This window comes from Salvelinus alpinus, chromosome 5 (genome assembly GCF_045679555.1).
Source record: "Salvelinus alpinus chromosome 5, SLU_Salpinus.1, whole genome shotgun sequence".
In the NCBI taxonomy this organism is placed as follows: Eukaryota; Metazoa; Chordata; class Actinopteri; order Salmoniformes; family Salmonidae; genus Salvelinus; species Salvelinus alpinus.
The window spans coordinates 68,660,522-68,686,781 of NC_092090.1; the positions used below are offsets into that span (position 1 = coordinate 68,660,522).

The window sequence follows — 26,260 nt, forward strand, 5'->3', positions numbered from 1 at the left end:
TATTATCATAACTGCAGTTTCATTTCAAGAGTGAGTAATCTGGATTCAGATCAGCAGTGGAGATCTCTGACACTAAATCTAAATTTACTCTGACTCTGCTAACCGGACGCATGGAGACCAGGGACACATATGGAGATAACTCTGTCCTGAATACATTTCTCCTCAAAAACATCTCACTGGGCACAGACGTCAGTTCAATGTCTAGTTTTGATTTACATTTGGTTTAGTTGTCAACTAATGTGAATTCAACGTGAAATCAACAAAACATTTCACCATGCCATTGGATTTAGGTTAAACGTTTGTTTAAAAAAAGATGAAATGCCCTTATGCTGATGACCTTCTGTAAATATTTTTTCACGTTGATTCCCCTGTCTCCCATGTTTGAGACAGCCTCCTCCCTAATAACCTTGATGAAAATAACAACCACTGGCAGTGGCCAAGGAGATTTTCTGTCCTATCGGATGCTATCTAAGGAAAATGGATATGGACTCCTTCTGAACATCATACTGTTCCAACCTCCATTCTAAGCAAATGAGAAGAAATTACGTAAATAAATGAATGAATGGCTTACAAATTACCCACCCTTATGGACAAAGCTTTATTCATTACTATGAGGAGGAGAAAGGGGGGTTTGAGAATCACTTCATTTAGTTGTTTACTGTTAACTCAGTGACGTAATCAGTCTGTATTTGGGGTTTTGTCAGCCCCGCTCCAAAGTGGATAGTAATGATGTCTAATCTGCATGTGGTAAATAAGGTAAAGGATGCTTCAATGTGCAGCGATGTTGGGCTTAGTGCCTGTGGACATTGTCAAATTAGTCGACCACAGATAGTCTGTATAATAATATTGTTCATATTATCCAGAATATTGAGACTCGACAGTGGAATTTCTCCATATTTTAATTACATAATCATCTGCTAAACAATTTAGATGTCAAGCTGTTTCTCTGTGTGTGCGTGTGTATGCTATGTTGGGTAGATTACTTTTTACTTTTTAAATGTAATCTGTTAATGTTAGCTGTCTAAAGCTGTAATCAGTAGTGTAATTTTAGCATTACCCAAACTCAGTAACGTAATATTCCTTTCAGTTACTTTTGGATTGCTTTCCCCTAAAGAGGCATTAGAAGAAGACAAAAAGGATCCATCAAACGCATTTGGCGTGTCATCATATTGATCTCTGAATTGTGGTCAGACTCACTCACGTGGAATAAACTTAAACTTTTGACTTTTTTCAATGTTAAATTTAATGTCATTGAGAAAACATAAAAGTGTCACTGTATTTTTTCACAAACATTCTTTCTAATCATCTAGTTTTCCAAAAGTATCTGTAATCTGATTACAATATTTGATTAATGGGAACATAAAATCCAATCAAATCAAATCAAATACCACCCTGCATACCACTGCTGGCTTGCTTCTGAAGCTAAGCAGGGTTGGTCCTGGTCAGTCCCTGGATGGGAGACCAGATGCTGCTGGAAGTGGTGTTGGAGGGCCAGTAGGAGGCACTCTTTCCTCTGGTCTAAACAAAGATCCCAATGCCCCAGGGCAGTGATTGGGGACACTGCTCTGTGTAGGGTGCCGTCTTTCGGATGGGACGTTAAACGGGTGTCCTGACTCTCTGAGGTCATTAAAGATCCCATGGCACTTATCGTAAGAGTAGGGGTGTTAACCCCGGTGTCCTGGCTAAATTCCCAATCTGGCCCTCAACCATCACGGTCACCTAATAATCCCCAGTGTACAATTGGCTCATTCATCCCCCTCCTCTCCCCTGTAACTATTCCCCAGGTCGTTGCTGCAAATGAGAACGTGTTCTCAGTCAACTTACCTGGTAAAATAATGGTAAAAAATAAAAAAAAAAAAAAAAATAAAAAAAAAATGTTATTTGTCACATGCGCGGAATAGACCGTACAGTGCTACAATGCTTGCTTACAAGCCATTAACCGACAATGTAGTTTTAAGAAAAATAAGAGTCAAGATAAATATTTACTAAATAAACTAAAGTAAAAAATAAAAGAGCAACAATAAAATAATAACGTGGCTATATACAGGGGTACTGGTACTGAGTCAATGTGCGGGGCTAGGGGTTAGTACGAGGTAATAGGGGTAAAGTGACTATGCATAGATAATAGATAATAAACAGCGAGTAGGAGCAATGTAAAAAAAAAAAGGGGGGGGGGGGGTCAATGCAAATACTCAGGGTAGCCATTTGATTAGCTGTTCAGCAGTCTTATGGCTTGGGGGTAGAAGCTGCTAAGAAGCCTTTTGGACCTAGACTTGGTGCTCCGGTACCGCTTGCCGAGCGGTAGTAGAGAGAACAGTCTATGACTAGGGTGGCTGGAGTCTTTGGCAATTTTTAGGGCCTTCCTCTGACACCATCTGGTATGTGTGACTGTGCGTGCGTGGGTGTGTGTGCGTGCGTTGTGCTATTGTTGCTTGACCATATAAACATTTTATTTCTAAGTAACTTTCATCCAAGGTGAGCCTTTAAAAACTAGTGTGCCGGAAGTTTGTAAAATGAATCAGATGTCAAGGTTTATGAGATATTTGTGTATGTGGGTGTGTGTGCATGTGTGTGACAGTGCGTGTGTGTGTGTATGTTGTGTTGTTGCTGCATGTTTTTATCTGTATGTAATGTTCAGCCAAGGTGAGACGTTAAAAGTACTGTGCCTGAAGTTTCTCAAATCAATCAGAAGTCAAGGTTTATGTAATTGAAAACTGTGTAGAAAAGCACACTGTCGAGAGGCAAAAAGGAAACTGGTTAGTCTTTTATCTTGGTGATTTTGTTCAGCGCCATTGATTTTGTATGACTGGGCTTTCAGAGCTGCAGCTCAGTGCGTCTGGGCTAGGTGTGTGATCTCTTTAATTGTATGGCTGGTCAATGCGAGGCGAGAAACTCATTTTCTACTGTGGAACCTTGAGCTTGGGTTTCTGCCCCAATGTACACTTTACAGGCCAATATACTGCACATTTATAACCCAATGTACGAAGGGTCTCTGTATATTCTGTCAGGCAAACAAAATAGAGAGGAGGGGGTTCTGGCCATAGACATATAGGAGAAAAATGCAGTATGTCTCTGCTCCTGGTTTTTGAGACAGACAATTATCATCTCTTCATCACCAATTTAACCTGCAGATTTTAAGTGGTCAGTTTGAATTGGAGATCGCTATGGCATGGCTACTGCAATAGAAACAAGGTTGTGGATTGGTCATGTTTTTATTTGTACCATCTCTGTCCATGCACAAGGGATACCACAAAGTGAACATTTAATAATAAACTGTTTAACAAAATTAAATGACATTGGTGAGCGGTGAGCATATCTGAGAGAAAAAATTGAATATCAAATCAAATCAAATTTATTTATATAGCCCTTCCTACATCAGCTGATATCTCAAAGTGCCGTACAGAAACCCAGCCTAAAACCCCAAACAGCAAGCAATGCAGGTGTAGAAGCACGGTGGCTAGGAAAAACTCCCTAGAAAGGCCCAAACCTAGGAAGAAACCTAGAGAGGAACCAGGCTATGAGGGGTGGCCAGTCCTCTTCTGGCTGTGCCGGGTGGAGATTATAACAGAACATGGCCAAGATGTTCAAATGTTCATAAATGACCAGCATGGTCAAATAATAATAATCACAGTAGTTGTCGAGGGTGCAAAAAGTCAGCACCTCAGGAGTAAATGTCAGTTGGCTTTTCATAGCCGATCATTAAGAGTATCTCTACCGCTCCTGCTGTCTCTAGAGACTTGAAAACAGCAGGTCTGGGACAGGTAGCACGTCCGGTGAACAGGTTAGAGTTCCATAGCTGCAGGCAGAACAGTTGAAACTGGAGCAGCAGCACGGCCAGGTGGACTGGGGACAGCAAGGAGTCATCATGCCAGATAGTCCTGAGGCATGGTCCTAGGGCTTAGGTCCTCCGAGAGAGAGAAAGAAAGAAAGAAAGAGAGAAAGAGAGAATTAGAGAGAGCATACTTAAATTCACACAGGACACTGGATAAGACAGGAGAAGTACTCCAGATATAACAGACTGACCCTAGCCCCCTGACACATAAACTACTGCAGCATAAATACTGGAGGCTGAGACAGGAGGGGTCAGGAGACACTGTGGCCCCATCCGATGATACCCCCGGACAGGGCCAAACAGGCAGGATATAACCCCACCCACTTTGCCAAAGCACAGCCCCCACACCACTAGAGGGATATCTTCAACCACCAACTTACCATCCTGAGACGAGGCTGAGTATAGCCCACAAAGATCTCCGCCACGGCACAACCCAAGGGAGGGGGAGGGGGGGGGGGGGCGCCAACCCAGTAGGGAAGATCACGTCAGTGACTCAACCCACTCAAGTGACGTACCCCTCCTAGGGACGCAGATTCCCTCTCTAGGGACAAAGATTCCCTCCCTATCTCCCATCGTGTAGCAGTGGTCAGAGAAAATACTGACAGGAGAGTAAATCAAGGAAGAAATGGTTCAAAGAGTATTACAAGAAGGCATATTTAGGATGACCTAAAGCAGTGACGGTTTTTGATATGTGACTGAGTGATAGACTGTACACACAGGTGACTTAAGCTTTGTTCACACTGGCATTTGAAGTGACTCAAATACAATTTATTGCATGTCAGATTCAAACCTGTTAACTTTCCTGCATTCTGAACAGCCAAAAAGTACACAGAATCTGATATTTTAAGCCACATTTCAAATCTGATTCCTGGCCATGCGACTTGTGTCTGAACGGTCAAATATGATTTATTTGCCATCAAGTTTTTAGACTGTTATTTGGCAGATTTTGTCGCCTACTAGCTACTCTGTTGACAGTTTTGACAAGAACATGTGGTAGCTAGCTAGCTTGTTAATTGTTTACAAACAAATTAGCTAAACAGCTACCTAGCTAGCTAGTTGGCTGCTGTAGCTAGCCAAAATAAAAGTTGGATCATCTTATCCTTTAAGGCTTTAGTGTTCTTACACTATGATTTTGAACATTCAAAGCAACTGGGAAACATACATGGCAGGCATTGTTGTCACCTTAGCTTGCTACATAACTACTGAGTGATAGGATGCATGAGCACCACGACCAATCAGCCTACACCACTGCGCACACATCCGTCATTACTATGTCAACTTGCATAGCCATGCAAGCAAATGACGGCTGTCTGAACCCACACAATTACAATTTGGTCACTTATAACTTGCTGTTTGGACGGTCAGTATCCTAAAAACAGATTAGAAAAACAAAACTGGTTTGAGCATTAAGGCCTGCAGTGTGAACAAGGCTTAATAGACTTTGATGCATTGTGGGAGGCCCTGGTAGCAGGCTCAGGTCTGGGAGTGTCTGACAGTCTGTCAGTCTGTCAGTCTGTCAGTCTGTCAGTCAGACAGACAGACAGACAGACAGACAGACAGACAGACAGACAGACAGACAGACAGACAGACAGACAGACAGACAGACAGACAGACAGACAGACAGACAGACAGACAGACAGACAGACAGACAGACAGACAAGAAAGAGCCAGGAAGAAAGAGTCTAGTAGCTGCTAAAGTCATGGATCAGAACCAATGTGCTCTGACTTGCTCTCTTGCAAGTCAGTGGTGAATGACTGTGTGACAGCAAGAGAGCACCTGGCTGTACTATTCACATTTACATTTGAGTCATTTAGCAGACGCTCTTATCCAGAGCAACCAACAGGAGCAATTAGGGTTAAGTGCCTTGCTCAATGGCACATCGACAGATTTTTCACAGCCTGGCAACAAGGGCGCATCCAATTATTTTCATTTGTTTTTTGACACACAGCTGTTGATGTCGTTAATTATCAATTACATTTGTCAAAACCTTTGAATAACGTACAGAATTTGAAAGATATGGTAATTCTCTGGTGAGGAAAAATATTGAAAAAAATGGAGTGTTTGTTTTCATGTAGAATAAGCAATAGGAAGCCGATGTTAGCATAATTAGCATTCCCTGTTTAGAGTTAACATGGCAGGTAGCAAGCAGATTGCAAATTCGCCACCATTTCGGTGAGTAGCTATATTTCCATTAACTTGACCAGTGATTTTTTGTTGACATTTAGAACATTTACATAGAAAATAGATGTGATAATTGACTGCTACGGTGCGTTTCCATTTAACTGTCTTGTGTTGATAAATAACAGCTGTATGTAATAACGTCACACCAACAACAAAAACACTGTTGAATACCAACGAAGTGGTTGAAGTGTTTCCATTATCCATTTAGGCAAATTGCATATTAATAAATTGGCAACAGCCTGTATACCCTCCCACCAATCTGTTTCATGTCTCAGGTAGCTCGGAAAAGCCAGCATGGATAGAATGCAAGAATTTACTAATATTTGCCATATTGTAATAATTCTCAACGTATCACCACGGTCCGTGTCATGGTGAGATCTGAAATAATTCATAATAATAATTCTTGCATACAGCCAACCACAAAAGTAAGTTGAAGAAATTCAGGCATTCTTGAAAGTCAAGGCAATCCTTGTCCTGCAAAGAAGCATTATTTTTATAGTTGAAAAATAGATTTAGCAAGCCGTAGGCATTTATAATTAAATGTGGAGTGGAGCTTTATAGTTACATGATGACATCACGTGTCCCACCTACCTTCAAAATTATTCCGCAATCATCATTTATTCAAAAAACACAGTTTCCATCATTTGTCTCAATAAAGAAAGTTAGACAAAATAATAATCCACCCCTGTCGAACAGATAAAATGTTGTGGATCTTTAAAACATTTCTCCCTGAAGAAGGCACAGTGATGCTGAAACGTTCCCACCAGCACCTGAAGAATTTGATTACGTACAATTGAAGGTTTTTAATTTTTTTCCAATCATTTTACTCAACAGAGAATTAACAAATCTTTAAAATTCTGTGCACATAATTTAATCGTTTTGACAAATTGTATTCATATGTAACCCTTTACACTCGTTTGAATTAGCCTATATGGATAGGGCTAAATAGAAATGTTTCTTAAAGTAGAAACATGAAAAGCGTATGTATAATCATGGTAGCAATTCAGAGGGAAAAGTTTGGAGATTATGGGAATATTATTAGACCAAAGTTGAGGACACCTGATACAAGACTGAATCCAAACATTACACTGTTGATTTACACTAATTTATTTTATATATTTTTTATTTCGCTGCATTTGTTGATAACGAAATATGAAATACTCTGGATACAGTCAGTAACATGATAAGAATATTCCTGGAAAATGTTGGTTAGGTGCAACATAAAACAAAAAAATGACAAGGGTTTGAGTTACAGGAGTTACAGGACAACTGGTGTTGTCAAACCCTTACCCCATACACCCATACAGCGCTGTAAACCACAGAGTTTGAGCTCTGACGTAATTTGTAGCATGTTACTGTACAGCCACTGGGTTCCATTTAGGTGCTTGTAAGTGCCCAAATCTGGCATTTTCTACCTGTATACGGGTACAAGACTAAAGGGTTTTAACGATGGGTTTGCTTGTTTGTCAGTGGGCTGGAAGTAGAAAAACAGTCAAGTTCAATCAGGAACTTGGTCAAGTGGGCGGGTCTACATAAACTGGATACGCTGTGATCGTTTGTGACTAGAGGAACTACAGCTAAGACAGGAAGTTACTTTTCGTAGCAGGTTAGGAGAGCATGTTAGCAAACCCTAACCATTTTTCTAACCTTCACCTAAGTCTCCTAACCTGCCACGTTAATTATCCTAACCTGCTATTAAAAAGTAACTCGTAGCTGTACTCCCTCTAGTCAGAACCACTCGGTTCTCTTCCTAATTCTGTCCCATCCCCATTAGTGACCAGATTGTTTAAATATGGTTTCAGTGAGTTGTGAACGTACAGTAGATACTGTATGTATGATCAAAGTTGGTGAGAAATCTGGATTAGAAATATGACAAATAATAATTGTAATGTTTTGTAATATTTTCAGAGGGAGAAAACAGCTACATGGTTTGTTACATCTGAATGTGCACTGAAATGTGCTTCATTACCTGACTTGTGTGTGTGAGGGTAAAGCTTATGACTCAACAATATCTTGTGCGGGTGGACAATTAGACTTTTCATAATCATTAGACTAACAAAGAAACTCGCAGCACGATACCAGACATAAAAGAGAAAAGCGGGAGAAAAAAATGAAATTATAATTATTGTATGTACTGTAATGATGTGTCTGATCTTATAACTGAAAAACTCTTTGGGATCTTATCTGACCTCCACAAAGCGGCTGTCTCCCCCGCTGGCCTGGGGAGATAGAGTGGAGGTGAGGCGGAATGCCTGCTAGACTAGAACAGATAACAGAACAGCAGGACACTCACCTGGAATGAATATGAGATGGAAGCAGAGGATGAACAATAGTAGTATACAGGCTAACGGACCGTCTCATTCAATTCATTGTTCCCCGCTGATGATACTAATAGTACTTTTTGGTTATCTTAAATGAAGAATGGTGATTTTTTTTTGTTTCTTTTATTACATTCAAGCAAATGTACTCATTCATCCCTGTTTTTCTTTGGCTGAGCCCTGGCAAAAAAAACAATTCTCTCATCATTCCCTAAAGGTCTGATGCTAAACAATGAGGCTTTCAACAGCATGATAGGAATGATTTTTGTACATTGTGAGAATATGCAAAAGAATTGATTAAATATGCAGCACCTTCCCACACAAGACTCTGGTTGATGTCACAGTACTGGATATATATATATATATATATACAGTTCGTAGGAGTGTAATCTTGGCATTGACCCTAATGAATATACTGTGTTAAAATGGAAGACGGTGACTCAAAAATACTGTGATTTTGGTATAGGTCTGTATGGTGGGTAAGATCAACTTTAACTCAAAGGGGGAAGGGAAGGGCTGCATCATGTAAGCTACAGTAGTTATTGCTTTGATGCCATGTTTATGTTTACAATCATGTTTTCCCTTTGCTACATGAATGAAAGGATATAGTCCTCCTGCTGTGTTCACTGACAGAAAGTAAACAACAATTACTGACTGTCAGTCATGTCGACACGATATCTCTTGTGTGTTTCAAATCTCATGCTTGTAGAAGTGGCACTGTTAATACCTGTATCTCGTGCAGCGGTCAGCCCAGAGGATATGTATGTCTGTGGGAGGAACTTGATATTTCAGGTCACACCAAATCAATTGGATTACTCAGTAATTGATGTGTTTACTGGTAGTCTTATTTATAGCTGAGGCTTGGACGTGGTTGGTAGGAGAGAGAGGGGTGCAAGGGGAACAAGGGTGCATTTACACCCCATTTCTACGTATGTGAGAATGAGTGTGTATCAGTCCGCCTGTCTATGCATGTTTTGGCCTCCCAGCGTTATGGCTCACCTACCACTGCATTAGTACAGCAAGATGCCCACAGTACCTTTATTCACCCTAACAGAAGAGGTGACATAGACATTAAGTGAATTCAAGTACTTCTCAAGTGTGTGGCAGTACGCGTAATAACCCTGAAGAAGGCACAGTGATGCTGAAACGTTGGTGTTTTACCCAATAAATTACTGGGAGTTTATATATATAGAGTGTGTGACTCCCTTTATTTTCATAGCTTACAGTTTATTCACCGTTAGTCATCACCTCTACACTAAATAATCTTCTCTGGGTGTGCGCCAGCTCATGCTTTTTATTGGTACTGGTAATACCAACATACATTTGCATAACTTTTCCTTGCTGTGCTGCACACATCAAAAACAGTTACTACTGCTTTAGGACATGCTGCATATCTTCTTGTAGTGCTCTTTCAACCTCGTCGCTAATCAATTGTTTTACAACTTTAGATATTTTTCCTTTGTTTAATCAAAGCATTCGCCTTAATTACCAGGTGGGATTAAAAATATCCGTGTGTGTGTGTGTGTTCACCCTTCACCCCCTCACAGGCCGCCATTCTGTAGTTGGCAGTGGGAGCCTTTGGGCAGCATATGTGAAGGAGTCATCTGCTTCTCTCTGTTTGTCTTTGATGAACAGACATCACATGTGAACATTTGACCCCATCTTTGGTGACAGACATTGAAGCCAGCTCAGGGACAGCGACAGGGACAGGAAGCTCGCTAGCAAAACTGTGTGCTGATATGCAGGGCGGGTGGCTTCCTCTTAAGGTTTGCTCTGCTCATACCTCAGAGTGTAACCCCTGTTGCCATGGCTGTAAGGAGATCAGACGCTGTCGCTTAGACAGGATGGGGCTAGCGGTCGGTCTTGTGTGTCTGACTGCCAGAATGTCAGCATGCTACAGGAGAAAAGCCTATTTTCTCTCTCTCTCTCTTTTTCTTTAGTTTGTTGTGTATGCTATTTTCTCTCCTCTCAGTCATGTACTTTATAGCTACTGTGTGAAGCAATGTCCTTGTTCCATTTGTTCCACAAATTTGTTCCAGTACCTACTACCTAAATGACTCTATATGACAGCTGCCACACTAGTTTTGAATAAAATATTTTGCTGGGAGCAGGATGGGAATTAAGGGGAGTTTTTTGGGTCACTGTCCTCATTCACTCCAGAGTCGCTCAAGTTTCAGGGAACCTTTTTTATGATTTTTTTGAGTTCATCTGAAAATCTATGAATATTTCAGAACAAGGTCTATACCATGCCTTAAGGTCTATGAAAGGTCTATCAATCTCGCCAGCCTTGTTGATATATACAGTGTATTCGGAAAGTATTCAGACCCCTTGATTTTTCCACATTTTGTAACGTTACAGTCTTATTCCTAAATGTATTATATTGTTTTTTTCCCTTATCAATCTACACACAATACCCCATAATGACAAAGCAAAGACAGGTTTATAAATGTTTGCACATTTATATAAGTATTCAGACCCTTAACTCAGTACTTTGTTGAAGCACCTTCGGCAGCGATTACAGCATCGAGTCTTCTTGGGTATGACGCTACAAGCTTGGCACACCTGTATTTGGGGTGTTTCTCCCATTCTCCTCTGCAGATCCTCTCAAGTTCTGTCAGGTTGGATGGGGAGCGTTGCTGCACAGCTATTTTCAGGTCTCTCAAGAGATGTTTGGTCGGGTTCAAGTCCAGTCCCGAAGCCACTCGTGCATTATCTTGGCTGTGTGCTTAGTGCCGTTGTCCTGCTGGTAAGTGAACTTTTGCCCCAGTCGGAGGTCCTGAGCTCTCTGGAGCAGGTTTTCATCAAGGATCTCTCTGTACTTTGCTCCGTTCATCTTTGCCTCGATCCTGACTAGTCTCCCAGTCCCTGCTGCTGAAAAACATCCCCACAGCATGATGCTGTCACCACCATGCTTCACTGTAGGGATGGAGCAAGGTTTTCTCCAGAATTGACACTTGGTATTCAGGCCAAAGAGTTCAATCGTGGTTTCATCAAACCAGAGAATATTGTTTCTCATGGTCTGAGAGTCTTTAGATGCCTTTTCGCAAACTCCAGGTGGGCAGTCATGTGCCTTTTACTGTGGTGTGCCTTTTACTGAGGAGTGGTCACCTCCCTGACCAAGGCCCTTCTCCGCCGATAGCTCAGTTTGGTCGGGTGGCAAGCTTTAGGAAGAGCATTGGTGGTTCCAAACTTCTTCCTTCTAAGAATGATGGAGGCCACTGTGTTCTTTGGGACCTTCAACGCTGCAGACATTTTTTGGTACCCTTCCCCAGATCTGTGCCTTGACACAATCCTGTCTCGGAGCTCTTTGGAAAATGCCTTCGACCTCATGGCTTGGTTTTTGCTCTGACATGCACTGTCAACTATAGACAGGTGTGTGCCTTTCCAAATCCTGTCCAATCAATGGAATTTACCACAGGTGGACTCCAATCAAGTTGTAGAAACATCCCAAGGATGATCAATGGAAACAGGATGCACCTGAGCTCAAATTCGAGTCTCATAGCAAAGGGTCTGAATATTTATGTAAATCCATTTTTTTTAGAGTGCAAACAGATCTAAAAATCTGTTTTCGCTTTGTCATTATGGGGTATTGTGTGTAGATTGCTGAGGAATTGTTGTTATTTAGTCAATTTTAGAATAAGGCTGTAACGTAACAAAATGTTGAAAAGGTCAAGGGGTCTGAATACTTTCCGAAGGCACTGTATTTTGCACTATTTAGGTTTCACTCTTTGATGAGGAGATGTTTTATGTGACAGTAGCTAGGTTTCCATCCAATAGGCGACAGATTTTCATGCGAATATTCTAGAATCCGCATAAAGAAAATATGCATATTTTCCCACCAGTGGTATGTTTCCACCAAATGGACTTGTTGTGGATAGAAATCTGCGCATGATGACATAGTGCACACAAAATGTACTTTTGAGCCTAAGTTTTCATGTACCGAATAAAAATATAAAGTTCAATTGGTTTCCATCGCACTTTCAACTAGTTTGTCAGTTAAACTATTGTGTTAAAAGCAAATGTGCCTACTCTGGTCTTGGCACCTGCGCTCTAGCCAACAGCTCGCAGACACAGTGCGGGTAGGCTGTGCAGGCTGGTTGTCTAGTCTACATGATGATATTATTATGAATAAGAGCGAGAATATTTTTATTTGCCAAACAGTGTCACATCTGCTCCTGCCACACCCCCTCGTGGTCATCCGGTGTCTGCTTGACCTGCAGCCATTCCCCCAGTACACTCTCTCTCTTTCCCCCTCCCTTTCTGTTTGTGTGTGATTGTGTGTTTGGAGACAGGTGTGCTGGAGTCAGAGCAGATCCCTACCAGCTGCAACTCATTCCATTATCAAAACCTCTACAAATACTCAGTTCTGCCACTTCCACTCTGCCAGATTGTAATCTCTGCTCAGTCAGTTTATGCTTCTAGCCATTATTATTATTCAAGATCCTGTTACCCTGCTGTACCTGTTTCCCTGCTTGATGCTGTTTATCCTCTCACTGCAGTTTTGCCGCCCTGATTCTGTCTCCTGTCTCCTGTTCCACATCTCACCACCCTGCTACCCTATTCTGAACTCACCACACCACCACTCCCTTTGATTCCCCTCCGGACCTGTTTACCCTGTTCCAACCCAGCACACTCCAACCTCAGCCTCCACATCTGGTTTCCTACAACTCATCCAAGCTTCCCCGGATCTGCACTCCATATCTCCCTGTGTTACAATAAATACCTTGGTTCATTCATCTCTGTTTCCTCGTCTGAGTCTGCTCTTGGGTTCCCCTGTGCTGCTCTGCTTAACAAATAGCAGTTAAGCATCGCTCATCATGTCACCAGAATAAGACCCTCTATATTTATTGGAAAGCAGCAACAAGCTCATCACCGTGCACTTTCAACACCCTGAGAAGTTCACCATAACTGATTTAATCTGTAGCCTAATAAACTGCAGTCGTAGTGGGACGACCACATACAATCTCATCGCCTGACTCCAAATTGACTTCGATATGATGGTTATTATATATATATATTTGCACATAAAAACATTTCACGCATAATTCATTTTACAGACACAAAAAGACCCCACCATGTCAAACAAAATAATTAGGCCATTAGGCTAATTACACCAAAACTTCCTGTTTCCATCAAAGTTCTTGTGACTTGTTTTAATACATCTCGCATAAAAACTGGATGGAAACGTGGTTTGTGAAGGCTTCTTGTTTTTAGTGTGAAACAGCTGGCAGAGCTTTTAAATCTATGGGTATTAAATAGTTTATGACCACATACATGTCTGAGTGACTGGGGAATATATGTGCATTCTGGCAGAAACCCGTTTTTGATTTTAAACCAAGTGCTGCTTTATTTACAAAGTGATGAAAGAAATATACTCTAATTTCTCCAGGTACATTTTTGGAGAATAACGTTGGCAAAGCAGTTGTAGAAGGGTATGTCAATGAATGTCGTCGACACTAGACACTTAAATAACAAGGAATCATATGACAAAATATAGTGCAAGCCAGGAATATATCTGTTTGCAATAATAATTAACAAGTATTTTCCGAAAATCGAGGTAGAGAAAAGCACACACTGCTTCAATTATACAATTTTTACACAGATTACAACAGAACAGAGTTGTTGTGAATAAACCAAGTTGATGCAGAGTTCATAAAAGTTTTGACCATATCCTGCTATGAAGGAGAGCAGAAGTAGCAACACCTGCTGCTTCAGGCATTAGCGATGAAGACTTTGATGGGTGGACTCATTCCTTGTTGGGAGAACCTCATCAGCACAATGAGTGCCTTTCCTTAATCGGTCATAGTTGAACAAATTGATAACAAATCAGTAGGGAAAATCTGTCTGTTTCGTGTAGCCAACGAACTCTTTGTGTATGTTGTGAAAACTCAACTTGGAGAAAATGTTTAAGATCTGTCATCACCCGCTGGGCACAGACGTCAATTCAATGTCTACTCCACGTTGGTTCAACATCATTTAATTAGAATGACGTGGAAACAATGTTGATTCAACCAGTGTGTGCCCAGTGGGCACCTTCTACATGTTTTACACGTATGTGCCTAAGTGTGCTAGGGTGAAGTTAAGTATGACCCACTGTGCTGCTGAGCTATGTCAAACTGACTATGCACAACATTCTGCTCTTCCATGGATAATGCATAGCATGTTAGACAGATGTGAGCTTCAAGCAGACTGAACAATGAATGCAAAATGAAGTGATGAGGGTTCCTGTGGATTTTGTAAATGGGCATTTCTCAGAGATGTATGTAGCTAGTTCCAGAACATTCTCCAACTCTAACCATTAGGTCTACTTGTTGTACCACCTCTCTAACATCTTCCCCATTTAAATCACGTCCAATCACAGGCTTGTTATCCCTACCACCCTCAAGTGCTTTGTGGTAACATTACAAGATTAACTTTTGTTTGTTAGCCTTCATTCACATTACGATTTATATTCCAAAGGAATATATCATCTTGGCCATGTACTGTGTGTGTTTCCCCTGGGTCTGTGTGGCTGTCCATTGGGTTGACTTTGCAGAGATAGATGTGTTCAATGGCATGTCTGAAAATAAACTGACAATGGATGCTTTCTGTTTTTGCAGTGTTTTTGTTGGTGAACATTTAACACTTGCCTACCTCCAAAAAATAAAAGATTCACATGTACCTATACAGACCACTTTCAATTGTTCACCATCATCACCTACTAGACCACGGACAAGTTGAACTGGAAACAGTTACATAGATACAGATTCAGCGACCTTCACTGGTTTAAGTCAATAGCCAATGGCACCCCTTGCGCAAGCATTAATTTAGCAAATATCATTGTGCAGAAATCCATTTGCAGCCCATGCTTTTAATGACCTAGAATTATCGCCAGGGTCCGCATGTGATTTCCCAAGTCAATGCATTATCTTCCTGACATGAATATGAAGTCAGGACTGAATTGTAGCATATGCACAAAGCCAGTGTCAACTTGAATAGGCCGTCAAATACGGTCTATGGTTTTGTGTCCCAAAATAGAATGACTGAGTGAGTCAGACAGACACAGGCCTAAGTGATGGCCTTGTCTCTGTGCCTCTACAGCGGGTTAGAGAGGTATTAACAGTCTGTCTGTGTCTTTATCTACAGCTACAGGTCACAGGTCATCCCTCTGAGCCTCTATTATACAATCACAAAGAGTAGCAGCCAGTAGTCTTTACAATGAGGACAGGATTATAAATTCCTTGGATGCTTCTGGGACCCCAAACTCCCCTCCTCCTTGTCATTGTCCTCTTCCTCCTACACCTTAAGGGCCTCGTGCACACCTACGGCGGACAGGCGTCGGTTGATGTTGCGGTAGCGGCATCGCAGCAGATCCTTGTAGGTGGAGCGCAGGTCCCGGTTAAAGAAGGCGTAGATGAAGGGGTTCATGAGGGAGTTGGCGTAGCCCAGCCAGAGGAGGAATCTCTCCAGCCAGATGGGCACACAGCTGCACTCCACTCCGCAGATGAAGGGCCTGGCCGTGGACAGGATGAAGAAGGGCAGCCAGCAGATGGAGAACACGCCCACGATCACCCCCAGTGTGGTGGCAGCCTTCTGCTCCCTCTTGAAGATGGAGATGTTGCGGCGCTCGCGGGTCAGCAGACGGGACAGCACCGCACACTCCTCGGCCACGCCCTGCGGCTTCAGGCCCTGCATCCTCAGTGCCTCGCTTGCCACCGTCTCCAGCCGCTCGCGCCGGGTGAAGTCGGTGAAGCGGTGCTTGAGGCCGCTCTTGCGGGCGGCCCTGAAAATCTTGTAGTACATGAAGAGCATGACGAGCATAGGGATGTAGAAGGCCACAGCCGTGGAGTAGATGGTGTAACCAAAGTCCTGGCTGATGAGGCACACGCCGCCCGCGTGGACGTTCTTGGCCCAGCCGCAGAAGGGTGGCAGGGTGATGGAGGCGGACACCAGCCACACCCCCAGGATCATCTTGGCCATCAGCTGGCCGTTCTGCCTGGCTGGGTATGTGAGGGGGCGGGTGATCCCCAGATACCTGAGAGAGAAGAAACAAATAATTTAGCCAGATAAACTTTATTATCCCATTTAGAAATGCAAGCAGGCTACATACAATGCAAAACATAAAGACACTGGGGCAGCAGGATAAGGAGTACTATACTCTGAAATTAGTACAATGAATCTCCTACCTGTTTTTGCAATTGTTTGAGTCCTCTATCCTCTATCCTCTGCTTGTTTTACATAGTTTTGTCCCATCTGAGAAAACACTACAGCACTGCTTGCTCATTACCTTGAGTAACAAAAGAGCAGCCTCCTGCCCTAAATACATCAAGGCTGCTCGTAGTCTTAGCCTTGTACAGTACATCAAAGAGTTTATTATTAATTTCAAAGAAAAAAACACTCTCTTTAATGTGATGGTCAAGTGTAAGCCCCATCATCTTTTTAAGAGCCATTGACTCCTACCCTTCTGTAAAGAGGCTTAAAGGAATCTACAGAACTACTGTTCCGGACATAAGAGCAGCTCCTGGGGTACAATGTACTGACAACACTGTACTGACTTTAGGGAATTCAAATGTATAGTATAGTGTACTGTACTATACGACAGCAATAAGTTAACGCACGACAGGCTGTGCATTATCGGGGAATGGCTTAAAACAAATCCCAGCGGATCACGGTTGTAAAAGGCTTTGGCCAGTGGTGTAAAGTACTTAAGTAAAAATACTTTAAAGTACTACTTAAGTAGTTTTTTAGGGTATCTGTACTTTACTTTCCTATTTACGTCTTTGATGACTTTTACTTTTACTTCACTACATTCCTGAAGAAATAATGTAGTTTTTACTCCATACATTTTCCCTGACACCAAAAAGTACTCGTTACGTTTTGAATGCTTAGCAGGACAGGAAAAGTGTCTAATTCATGCACTTACAGATAAAATCCCTGGTCATCCCTACTGCATCTGATCTGGCAGACTCATTAAACACACATGCTTTGTTTGTAAATGATGTCTGAGTGTTGGAGTGTGCCCCTGGCTATCTGTAAGTGTTAAAAACAAGAAGATCACACCGTCTGGTTTGCTTAATATAAGGAATTTGAAATGATTTATACTTTCACTTTTGATACTTAGATATATTTTAGCAATTACATTTACTTTTGATACTTAAGTATATTTAAAACCAAATACTTTTTTTTCTTTTACTCAAGTAGGATTTTACTGGGTGACTTTCACTTTTACTTGAGTCTTTTTCTATTAAGGTACAGTATCTTTACTTTTACTCAAGTATCACAATTGGGTACTTTTTCCACCACTGGCTTCGGAAAATCCTTTTTTGTGACCATAACTTCTAAAATGTGATGTTTCGTGAACAATTATCCTTCGCACAAACCAGAGGGGTGCAATATCTGAGCGTTAGGTTACAGACCGGTTATCTACTCTCAATAGACAGTAGTGATTGACATTGACTGAGAATGGACTCCATGTTTCTTAGAAGTCTTCCAAACAAGAAGGAAAGAGACAGCAACACCCAATATGGTTGTGTGTGTCATAACTTGGTTACACAACGCCACAGTCATGCCACCACCACTCCACTCACTCCCCCACCTCAACTCTGACTAATGCAAAAAAAGAAAACATTGGTCTTAAACTCTCTCTCTCAGTCAGTCCCAGTGCATGTACACAGCTGTGGGAAGACTGAATGGGTTTTTAATATATCCGGGGGTAGGCCATGTTAAATGGATACATGAAGTAGGCCACAGTATAACAGGATAGATATACAGTTGAAGTAGGAAGTTTACATACTCTTAGGTTGGAGTCATTAAAACTTGTTTTTCAACCACTCCACACATTTCTTGTTAACAAACTATAGTTTTGGGAAGTCGGTTAGGACATCTACTTTGTGCATGACACAAGTAATTTTTCCAACAATTGTTTACAGACAGATTATTTCACTTATAATTCACTGTATCACAATTCCAGTGGGTCAGAAGTTTACATACACTAAGTTGACTGTGCCTTTAAACAGCTTGGGAAATTCCAGAAAATTATAGCTTTAGAGGCGTCTGATAGGCTAATTGACATAATTTGAATCAATTGGAGGTGTACCTGTGGATGTATTTCAAGGCCTACCTTCAAACGCAGTGCCTCTTTGCTTGACATCATGGGAAAATCAAAAGAAATCAGCCAAGACCTGAGAAAAAAAAGTTGTAGACCTCCACAAGTCTGGTTCATCCTTGGGAACAATTTCCAAACACCTGAAGGTGCCACGTTCATCTGTACAAACAATAGTACGCAAGTATAAACACCATGGGACCATGCAGCTTTCATACCGCTCAGGAAGGAGACGCGTTCTGTTTCCTAGAGATAAATGTACTTCGGTGCGAAAAGTGCAAATCAATCCCAGAACAACAGCAAAGGGCCTTGTGAAGATGCTGGAGGAAACAGGCACAAAAGTATCTATATACACAGTAAAATGAGTTCTATATCGACATAACCTGAAAGCCTGCTCAGGAAGGAAGAAGCCACTGCTCCAAAACCAACATAAAAAAGCCAGACTATGGTTTGCAACTGCACATGGGGACAAAGATCGTACTTTTTTGAGAAATGTCCTCTGGTCTGATGAAACAAAAATAGAACTGTTTGGCCATAATGACCATCGTTATGTTTGGAGGAAAAAGGGGGAAGCTTGCAAGCCGCAGAACACCATCCCAATTGTGAAGCACGGGGGTGGCAGCATAATGCTGTGAGGGTGCTTTGCTGCAGGAGGGACTAGTGCACTTCACAAAATAGATGGCTTCATGAGGAAGGGAAAATTCTGTGAATATATTGAAGCAACATCTCAAGACATCAGTCAGGAAGTTAAAGCTTGGTCGCAAATGGGTCTTCCAAATGGACAATGACCCCAAGCATACTTCCAACGTTGTGGCAAAATGGCTTAAGGACAACAAAGTCAAGGTATTGGAGTGGCCATCACAAAGCCCTGACCTCAATCCCATTGAAAATTTGTGGGCAGAACTGAAAAAGCTTGTGCGAGCAAGGAGGCCTACAAACCTGACTCAGTTACACCAGCTCTGTCAGGAGGAATGGGCCAAAATTCCCCCAACTTATTGTGGGAAGCTTGTGGGAGGCTACCCAAAATGTTTGACCCAAGTTAAACAATTTAAAGGCAATGCTGCCAAATACTAATTGAGTGTATGTAAACTTCTGACCCACTGGGAATGTGATGAAAGAAATAAAAGATGAAATAAATCATTCTCTCTACTATTATTCTGACATTTCACATTCTTAAAATAAAGTGGTGATCCTAACTGAACTAAGTGAGGGAATTGTTACTAGGATTAAACGTCAGGAATTGTGAAAAACTGAGTTTAAATTTATTTGGCTATGGTGTATGTAAACCTCCGATTTAAACTGTACTACGTTATCCTCTGAGGAAATTCACAAAAAAACATGATGGCTGCCACGGTAATGCCTCTCTCTGCGCCATAAATGTTTTATTAAACAAGATGAAAATCTGTGGGAAAAGTAGAACACATGAGTGATTCTGTATCAGTACCTCATACTGCTTGGCCTTTCCATGATAATGGACGTTTTAGGAACCACTCGTAATTTGGACACTAATATCGCCATCTTTGCCACTATAGAATTAGACTGATTTACATATGCTGGAATGCAATATTTTATACTTTTGTCAGTCAAACTCCTTGATATAGTGACTCATGAAACATATGTAGCAGACATGAGTCAGTCATGGTCACGTGATGAGGTAGCCCCGCCTGTGAACTTCAACACCTGTGTCTGCCTTCACCCCAAGAGGCAATATCCTCTTGATCTAACAGTCTAAGATGTTGGTTGTTCCCGTGGGTGATCCGGGTTCATATCCCACGTGTAACACAATCTCAAGCTTTCTGTTTTAGGGAAAGGAAAGATACCTAGTCAGTTGTACAACTGAATGCCTTCAACTGAAATGTGTCTTCCACATTTAACCCAACCCCTCTGCATCAGAGAGGTGCGAGGGTCTGCCATAATCGACATCCATGTCTTCGGCACCCGGGGAACAGTGGGTTAACTGCCTTGCTCAGGGGCAGAACTACAGATTTGTATCTTCTCAGATCAGGGATTCAATCCAGCAATCTTGGCTACCTGCTTTTACATGACCTGAATGCGTTTTGTAAATCAAAATTTGCTATCCCAACATGCATTTCCAGTGTCACCACAAAAAAACACATGAGGGAAACAGTCCAGTCCAACATCAAGGTGATCATGAATGTGTCAACACAGATGTCTATTAGTTATTATCACCTCCCCAGAATACACAAAGTGGAAACAGGTGAATCATACTGGTTGCAACCTATTCCCTTCACAGTGCACTACTTTTGAACATAGCCCTATGGGCCCTGATTAAAAATAGTGCACTTTATAGGTAATAGGGTGCGATTCGGGATGCACCCCCTGATAGAATGTCACCACTTATCACTGAGGAAGATAGAGACAGAAGAGGGACAGCTCTTATCAAATGAAGTTGAGCTCTTCTTTTTTTGTTGCTTTTTTTTGCAGATGGATTAGGGCCTATCCACAGTTGTTGTGTTCCTGAGCCCTAGGGGATTACAATGCCCTAGACAAACAGAGTGGCTGAGCTAATGGAGAGTTCCATTACTTCTGCTAGGCTAGTGAAGCACAGTAAAGTGGAACTATTTTCTACACACATGCAGAATGGAAGGGCCTGGATGCACATCATGGTTGTAGTGGCTGTCACTCACCTCCAGGAGCCAGGAGCACCACTCAAGCCTTTTATGTCTGAGATAGGAAACATGGTGAAATATTTAACTGGGCTGGAGTGGCTCATTTGGAATGGCTTCCCTCTTTAAAAAGCAGCGCACTAAAAAAGGAATATAGTCGGCTGGAAAGTGTCTTTCTAAGAATAATAGTAGAATTCTGTAACTTTCTAATAAATTGGGTTTATCTTAAAGGGAGGATTTCAGTGTCAACAAAATAATTGGATTGAGTTTTTCAAATGGCGTTCTGCTTTAGTAAAACTATCAGATGTCATGTGCATCTGCAACAACCACGTCCTATATTTGTACAGATGAGAGAGCAGTGGATTTGAACGAAACGCACATGTGCAGCCAGGGCTGATGCTAATCTGAAAAGAAGTCAATTTTTCTCAGAACGCGGTAACTGTCATGTTGCTGTTTTTCCTTCAACGTTCAGTACATTTGCTGCTTGCTTCATGGTTCGTTTGCTAAATATAAAGAAAATGTCAGTGCCATGGACAAACTTGAATGCACAGAAAAACAGCAACTTCAGCACATCTTCATACTGAATAGCTCTGTATTAAAGTATGCTGCCATTGCTTTACAAGTCCTCCTACATTTCATTGACAACACTGCCTTGTTGCAGATCTCAAGAGAAAGAGGTTGACTTCTAACATCTCTCACAATTGTGCCTGTATAATGACATCAGGGACGTAATAACTCCTATCTTAGGTTAGCAAAAAAGAGAAAGGCCTTTTTAATTGGGCTTTCTCCCATTAACGCCTGCCCCTCTTAGTATGTGTATGGACACTTGACTGACCCTGGCTGTCTAGCCCATCGCTGGCCAGGTCAAGGTTAAAATTAGTGAGCGGAGAGGTCAGTTAGGAGCAGTAAGTGCCCATATAAACTGGCCTCGTCTCTTACACACTGGCTGAGTCACCCCTGGATGGTTTTATCTATTTATTTGTTCAAATACTTTGAGAATTTGATTGAGACTGCAGATTGAGAGAATGATCAAGAGCCAGATGGGTGGTGTTGGGACCCTTCTGTGACGATTCCATTGGTTCCAATAGGCAATGTTCAATCAAGCACAGATGAAGTATTTTTAAATAAATAAATACTACACATGTGCTTCGGCTTCCATACCATTGTTCCGTACCCTGTGACACTATTGGATTCCTTGAAAAACTCCGTAATAGAAAATGTATATGAACATCTGTACTGTGCTCTGTCTAGCCCCACCCTTGACAACCCTGATTTCTAAACAGTGACCAGGTCCACATTTATTCTAGGGAAAGCACTGCATTGATGACAGCCTGTTTAACATTGGAGCTCATAATGGTAACCAGTGAAGAGCTGTGGTGCAACTCACTCTTAACTTATTTTATGACCATGTGTGTTGACATTTTTTTACTTTTACCTTGCAGGTGCTGAAACATGGGAGAATCCCGCCTTAAGGATAATATCATCTGTAGACCTAATATTTGTCTGACCTGTGCCTCCTCGACTCTTTCCACTTTACAAGTGGAGGATGTTTGAGCAGTAACCCTTGCCCTGAAACCTCTTGAGCACATAATATTCTGAAATGTTAGATTTTCTCTCTTCTGTTATGTCTCTCTTGCTTCCTTCGTCACACCAACCAGCCGGTTCAGTGGCTGGTACTGTGTATTGGTCAATAAAACGTTGATGTTTTATGGCCCAGTGGATCATTACAGGCCTCAGAAACCACCTGCACCACTGGAGTTTATAGAGTTTCCCACAGATAAAGATAATAGCCGGCTATTACTGTCAAAACGATAAATGGCTAATGGGCACACTAATACAGTGCACAGCTGGTCTGTCACTTTACATATGAGAGCAGGTGTGTATGTCAACTTTAATGATAGTGTGTGTGTATGAGTTTGTGATTAGATAATAAGCTCTATTGTTTCCTCTGGATATTGCGGGTAATTATACCTAAAAAACAATTATAGAACCGAACTCCTTTAGTGAGGGTCCTAAAACGGTTACTCAAATATTCATGAATGTGTCAACTCTTTTCTCAGTATCATACAACGACACATCTATCGATGGAAGCTGAATATGTATGCTTTAACTAGTCCATCGCTTCAATCCAATCATGGTGGTCCATGCTTGCTTTACCCTTTATTCTGTGTAATCTACATCGTACTGTTAATTACGCAATGCGCTACAGTTGAAGTCGGAAGTTTACATGCACCTTAGCCAAATACATTTAAACTCAGTTTCACAATTCCTGGCATTTAATCCTAGTAAAAATTCCCTGTCTTAGGGCAGTTAGGATCACCACTTTACTTTAAGAATGTGTATATACTGTATATACAGTTGAAGTCGGAAGTTTACATACTCTTAGGTTGGAGTCATTAAAACTCGTTTTTCAACCACTCTACAAACTTCTTGTTAACAAACTATAGTTTTGGCAAGTCGGTTAGGACATCTACTTTGTGCATGACACAAGTAATTTTTCCAACAATTGTTTACAGACAGATTATTTCACTTATAATTCACTGTATCACAATTCCAGTGGGTCAGAAGTTTACATACACTAAGTTGACTGTGCCTTTAAACAGCTCGGAAAATTCCAGAAAATGATGTCATGGCTTTAGAAGCTTCTGATAGGCGAATTGGCATCATTTGAGTCCATTGGAGGTGTACCTGTGGATGTATTTCAAGGCCTACCTTCAAACTCAGTGCCTCTTTGCTTGACATCATGGGAAAATCAAAAGAAATCAGCCAAAAATTGTAGACCACAAATCTGGTTCATCCTTGGGAGCAATTTCCAAATGCCTGAAGGTGCCACGTTCATCTGTACAAACAATAGTACACTAGTATAAACACCATGGGACCACGCAGCCGTCATAGGAAGGAGACGCGTTCTGTCTCCTAGAGATGAAAGTACTTTGGTGCGAAAAGTGCAAATCAATCCCAGAACAACAGCAAAGGACCTTGTGAAGATGCTGGAGGAAACAGGCACAAAAGTATCTATATCCACAGTAAAACGAGTCCTATATCAACATAACCTGAAAGCCCGCTCAGCAAGGAAGAAGCCACTGCTCCAAAACTGCCATAAAAAAGCCAGACTACGGTTTGCAACTGCGTATGGGGACAAAGATCATAGTTTTTGGAGAAATGTCCTCTGGTCTGATGAAACAAAAATAGAACAGTTTGGCCATAGTGACCATTGTAATGTTTGGGGGAAAAAGGGGGCTGCTTGCAAGCCGAAGAACACCATCCCAACCGTGAAGCATGGGGGTGGCAGCATCATGGTGTGTGGGTGCTTTGCTGTGGGAGGGACTGGTGCACTTCACAAAATAGATGGCATCATGAGACGGATAGTTATGTGGATATATTGAAGCAACATCTCAAGACATCAGTCAGGAAGTTAAAGCTTGGTCGCAAATGGGTCTTCCAAATGGACAATGACCCCAAGCACACTTCCGAAGTTGTTGCAAAATGGCTTAAGGACAACAAAGTCAAGGTATTGGAGTGGCCATCACAAAGCCCTGACCTCAATCCTATAGAAAATGTGTGGGCAGAACTGAAAAAGCTTGTGCGAGCAAGGAGGCCTAAAAACCTGACTCAGTTACACCAGCTCTGTCAGGAGGAATGGTCCAAAATTCCCCCAACTTATTGTGGGAAGCTTGTGGAAGGCTACTCAAAACGTTTGACCCAAGTTAAACAATTTAAATGCAATGCTACCAAATACTATTTGAGTGTATGTAAACTTCTGACCCACTGGGACTGTGATGAAAGAAATAAAAGCTGAAATAAATAATTCTCTACTATTATTCTGACATTTCACATTCTTAAAATAAAGTGGTGATCCTAACTGACCTAAGATAGGGAATTTTTACTAGGATTAAATGTCAGGAATTTTGAAAAACTTAGTTTAAATGTATTTGGCTAAGGTGTATGTAAACTTCCGAATTCAACTGTAGCTGTGTCAAATGGAACCTCTTAATGGAATGGGATCTGCATTGCAACCTCTAAGGGGGACCATAAACACTTTTACTAAAACCCTGACAGCACTTTGCAGGTAAAACATCGTAAAAATACAGTGAAAGAGAGAGAGAGAGAGACAGAGAGAGAAAAAGAGAGAGAGAGACAGAGAGACAGAGAGGGTGAGAGACACAGAGAGAGAAAGAGAGAGAGAGAGACAGAGAGAGAGAGAGACAGAGACAGAGAGGGTGAGAGAAACAGAGAGAGAAAGAGAGAGAGAGAGACAGAGAGAGACAGAGAGGGTGAGAGACACACAGAGAGAAAGAGAGGGAGAATTAAGATTTCCTTCAAAGAACTGTAAGACGGAGGCATCCGTTTTTCAAAACAGCCTGATCGTCATAACATGTTTTATAGAACAGCAGAAAAGTCATCTTACAGTGTAAAGTTATGCTTTTCCCCCTCCTGTGTCCTTCACACAGCATTCTAAATATCTGCTCAGACTCTGTACATGTCTCTCTCTCTGTACTTTTGACATTTATGGGAAACGTCTCGAGCTAGATAGCTAGGCTATAGTTGGAAAGATAAGATACTTTGGTTATATTACAGTATGTGAAAGCCTTCCCTGGAGTATATATATCAATATATCTACTGCCCTAAATTCAGCAAACAGAGAGTGATAAGTGACTAAGACATAAGGTTTTATCAATGTAGACCAACAATGTTACAGTGTTTTTCGTGGTGACATTCATGTTCCTACAAGGAAACAAACTTTTACTGGCAGAGGTAGACATTGGTAAGTCTTTGTTTTACTCAGAATAATCCACTTGCGTCTACTGTATGTAGTTTTACCTTTGTTGATGCAAACACCAAATATTACTGAATGATTAGTGCAAAAAATAAAGATTAAATATATATATACATCTTAACATGGATATTCATTTCATTCATTTTATCAAGAAGTAAAGGCAACTGTCTTACCGTATTTCCTACATTAGCAATGAATACATCTCCCCAATAGAGAGAAGGAAGCTAAATGTAATGTAATCTAACTTGAAACCAGATACTGACATGCATCAGAAATGACAGATTCGGGGGATAATCTATGTTTCTGTTTTGTTTGTGTGTCCACTGTTCTATACAGAATAATATAGTAGGAAACTACAACAGAACTCTCAACTATATCTCAATATTACCCATTACCAGTGTCACGGCCGTCAAAGAGAGGAGACCAAGGCGCAGTGAGGGATG

At 41.5% G+C, this 26,260-nt stretch overlaps 1 protein-coding gene across 1 annotated transcript in view; it reads right to left on the reverse strand.

Moving 5' to 3' along the window:
* Positions 1-13,378: 13,378 nt before the first annotated feature.
* Positions 13,379-26,260, reverse strand: part of LOC139576588 (5-hydroxytryptamine receptor 7-like) — a 35,411-nt gene continuing 22,529 nt past the window's right edge. The window contains exon 2 of the mRNA XM_071402850.1: positions 13,379-16,346. Within this exon, the coding sequence (XP_071258951.1) occupies positions 15,608-16,346 (739 nt within the window). The 3' untranslated portion in view covers positions 13,379-15,607. The remainder of the gene's footprint in view (positions 16,347-26,260) is intronic.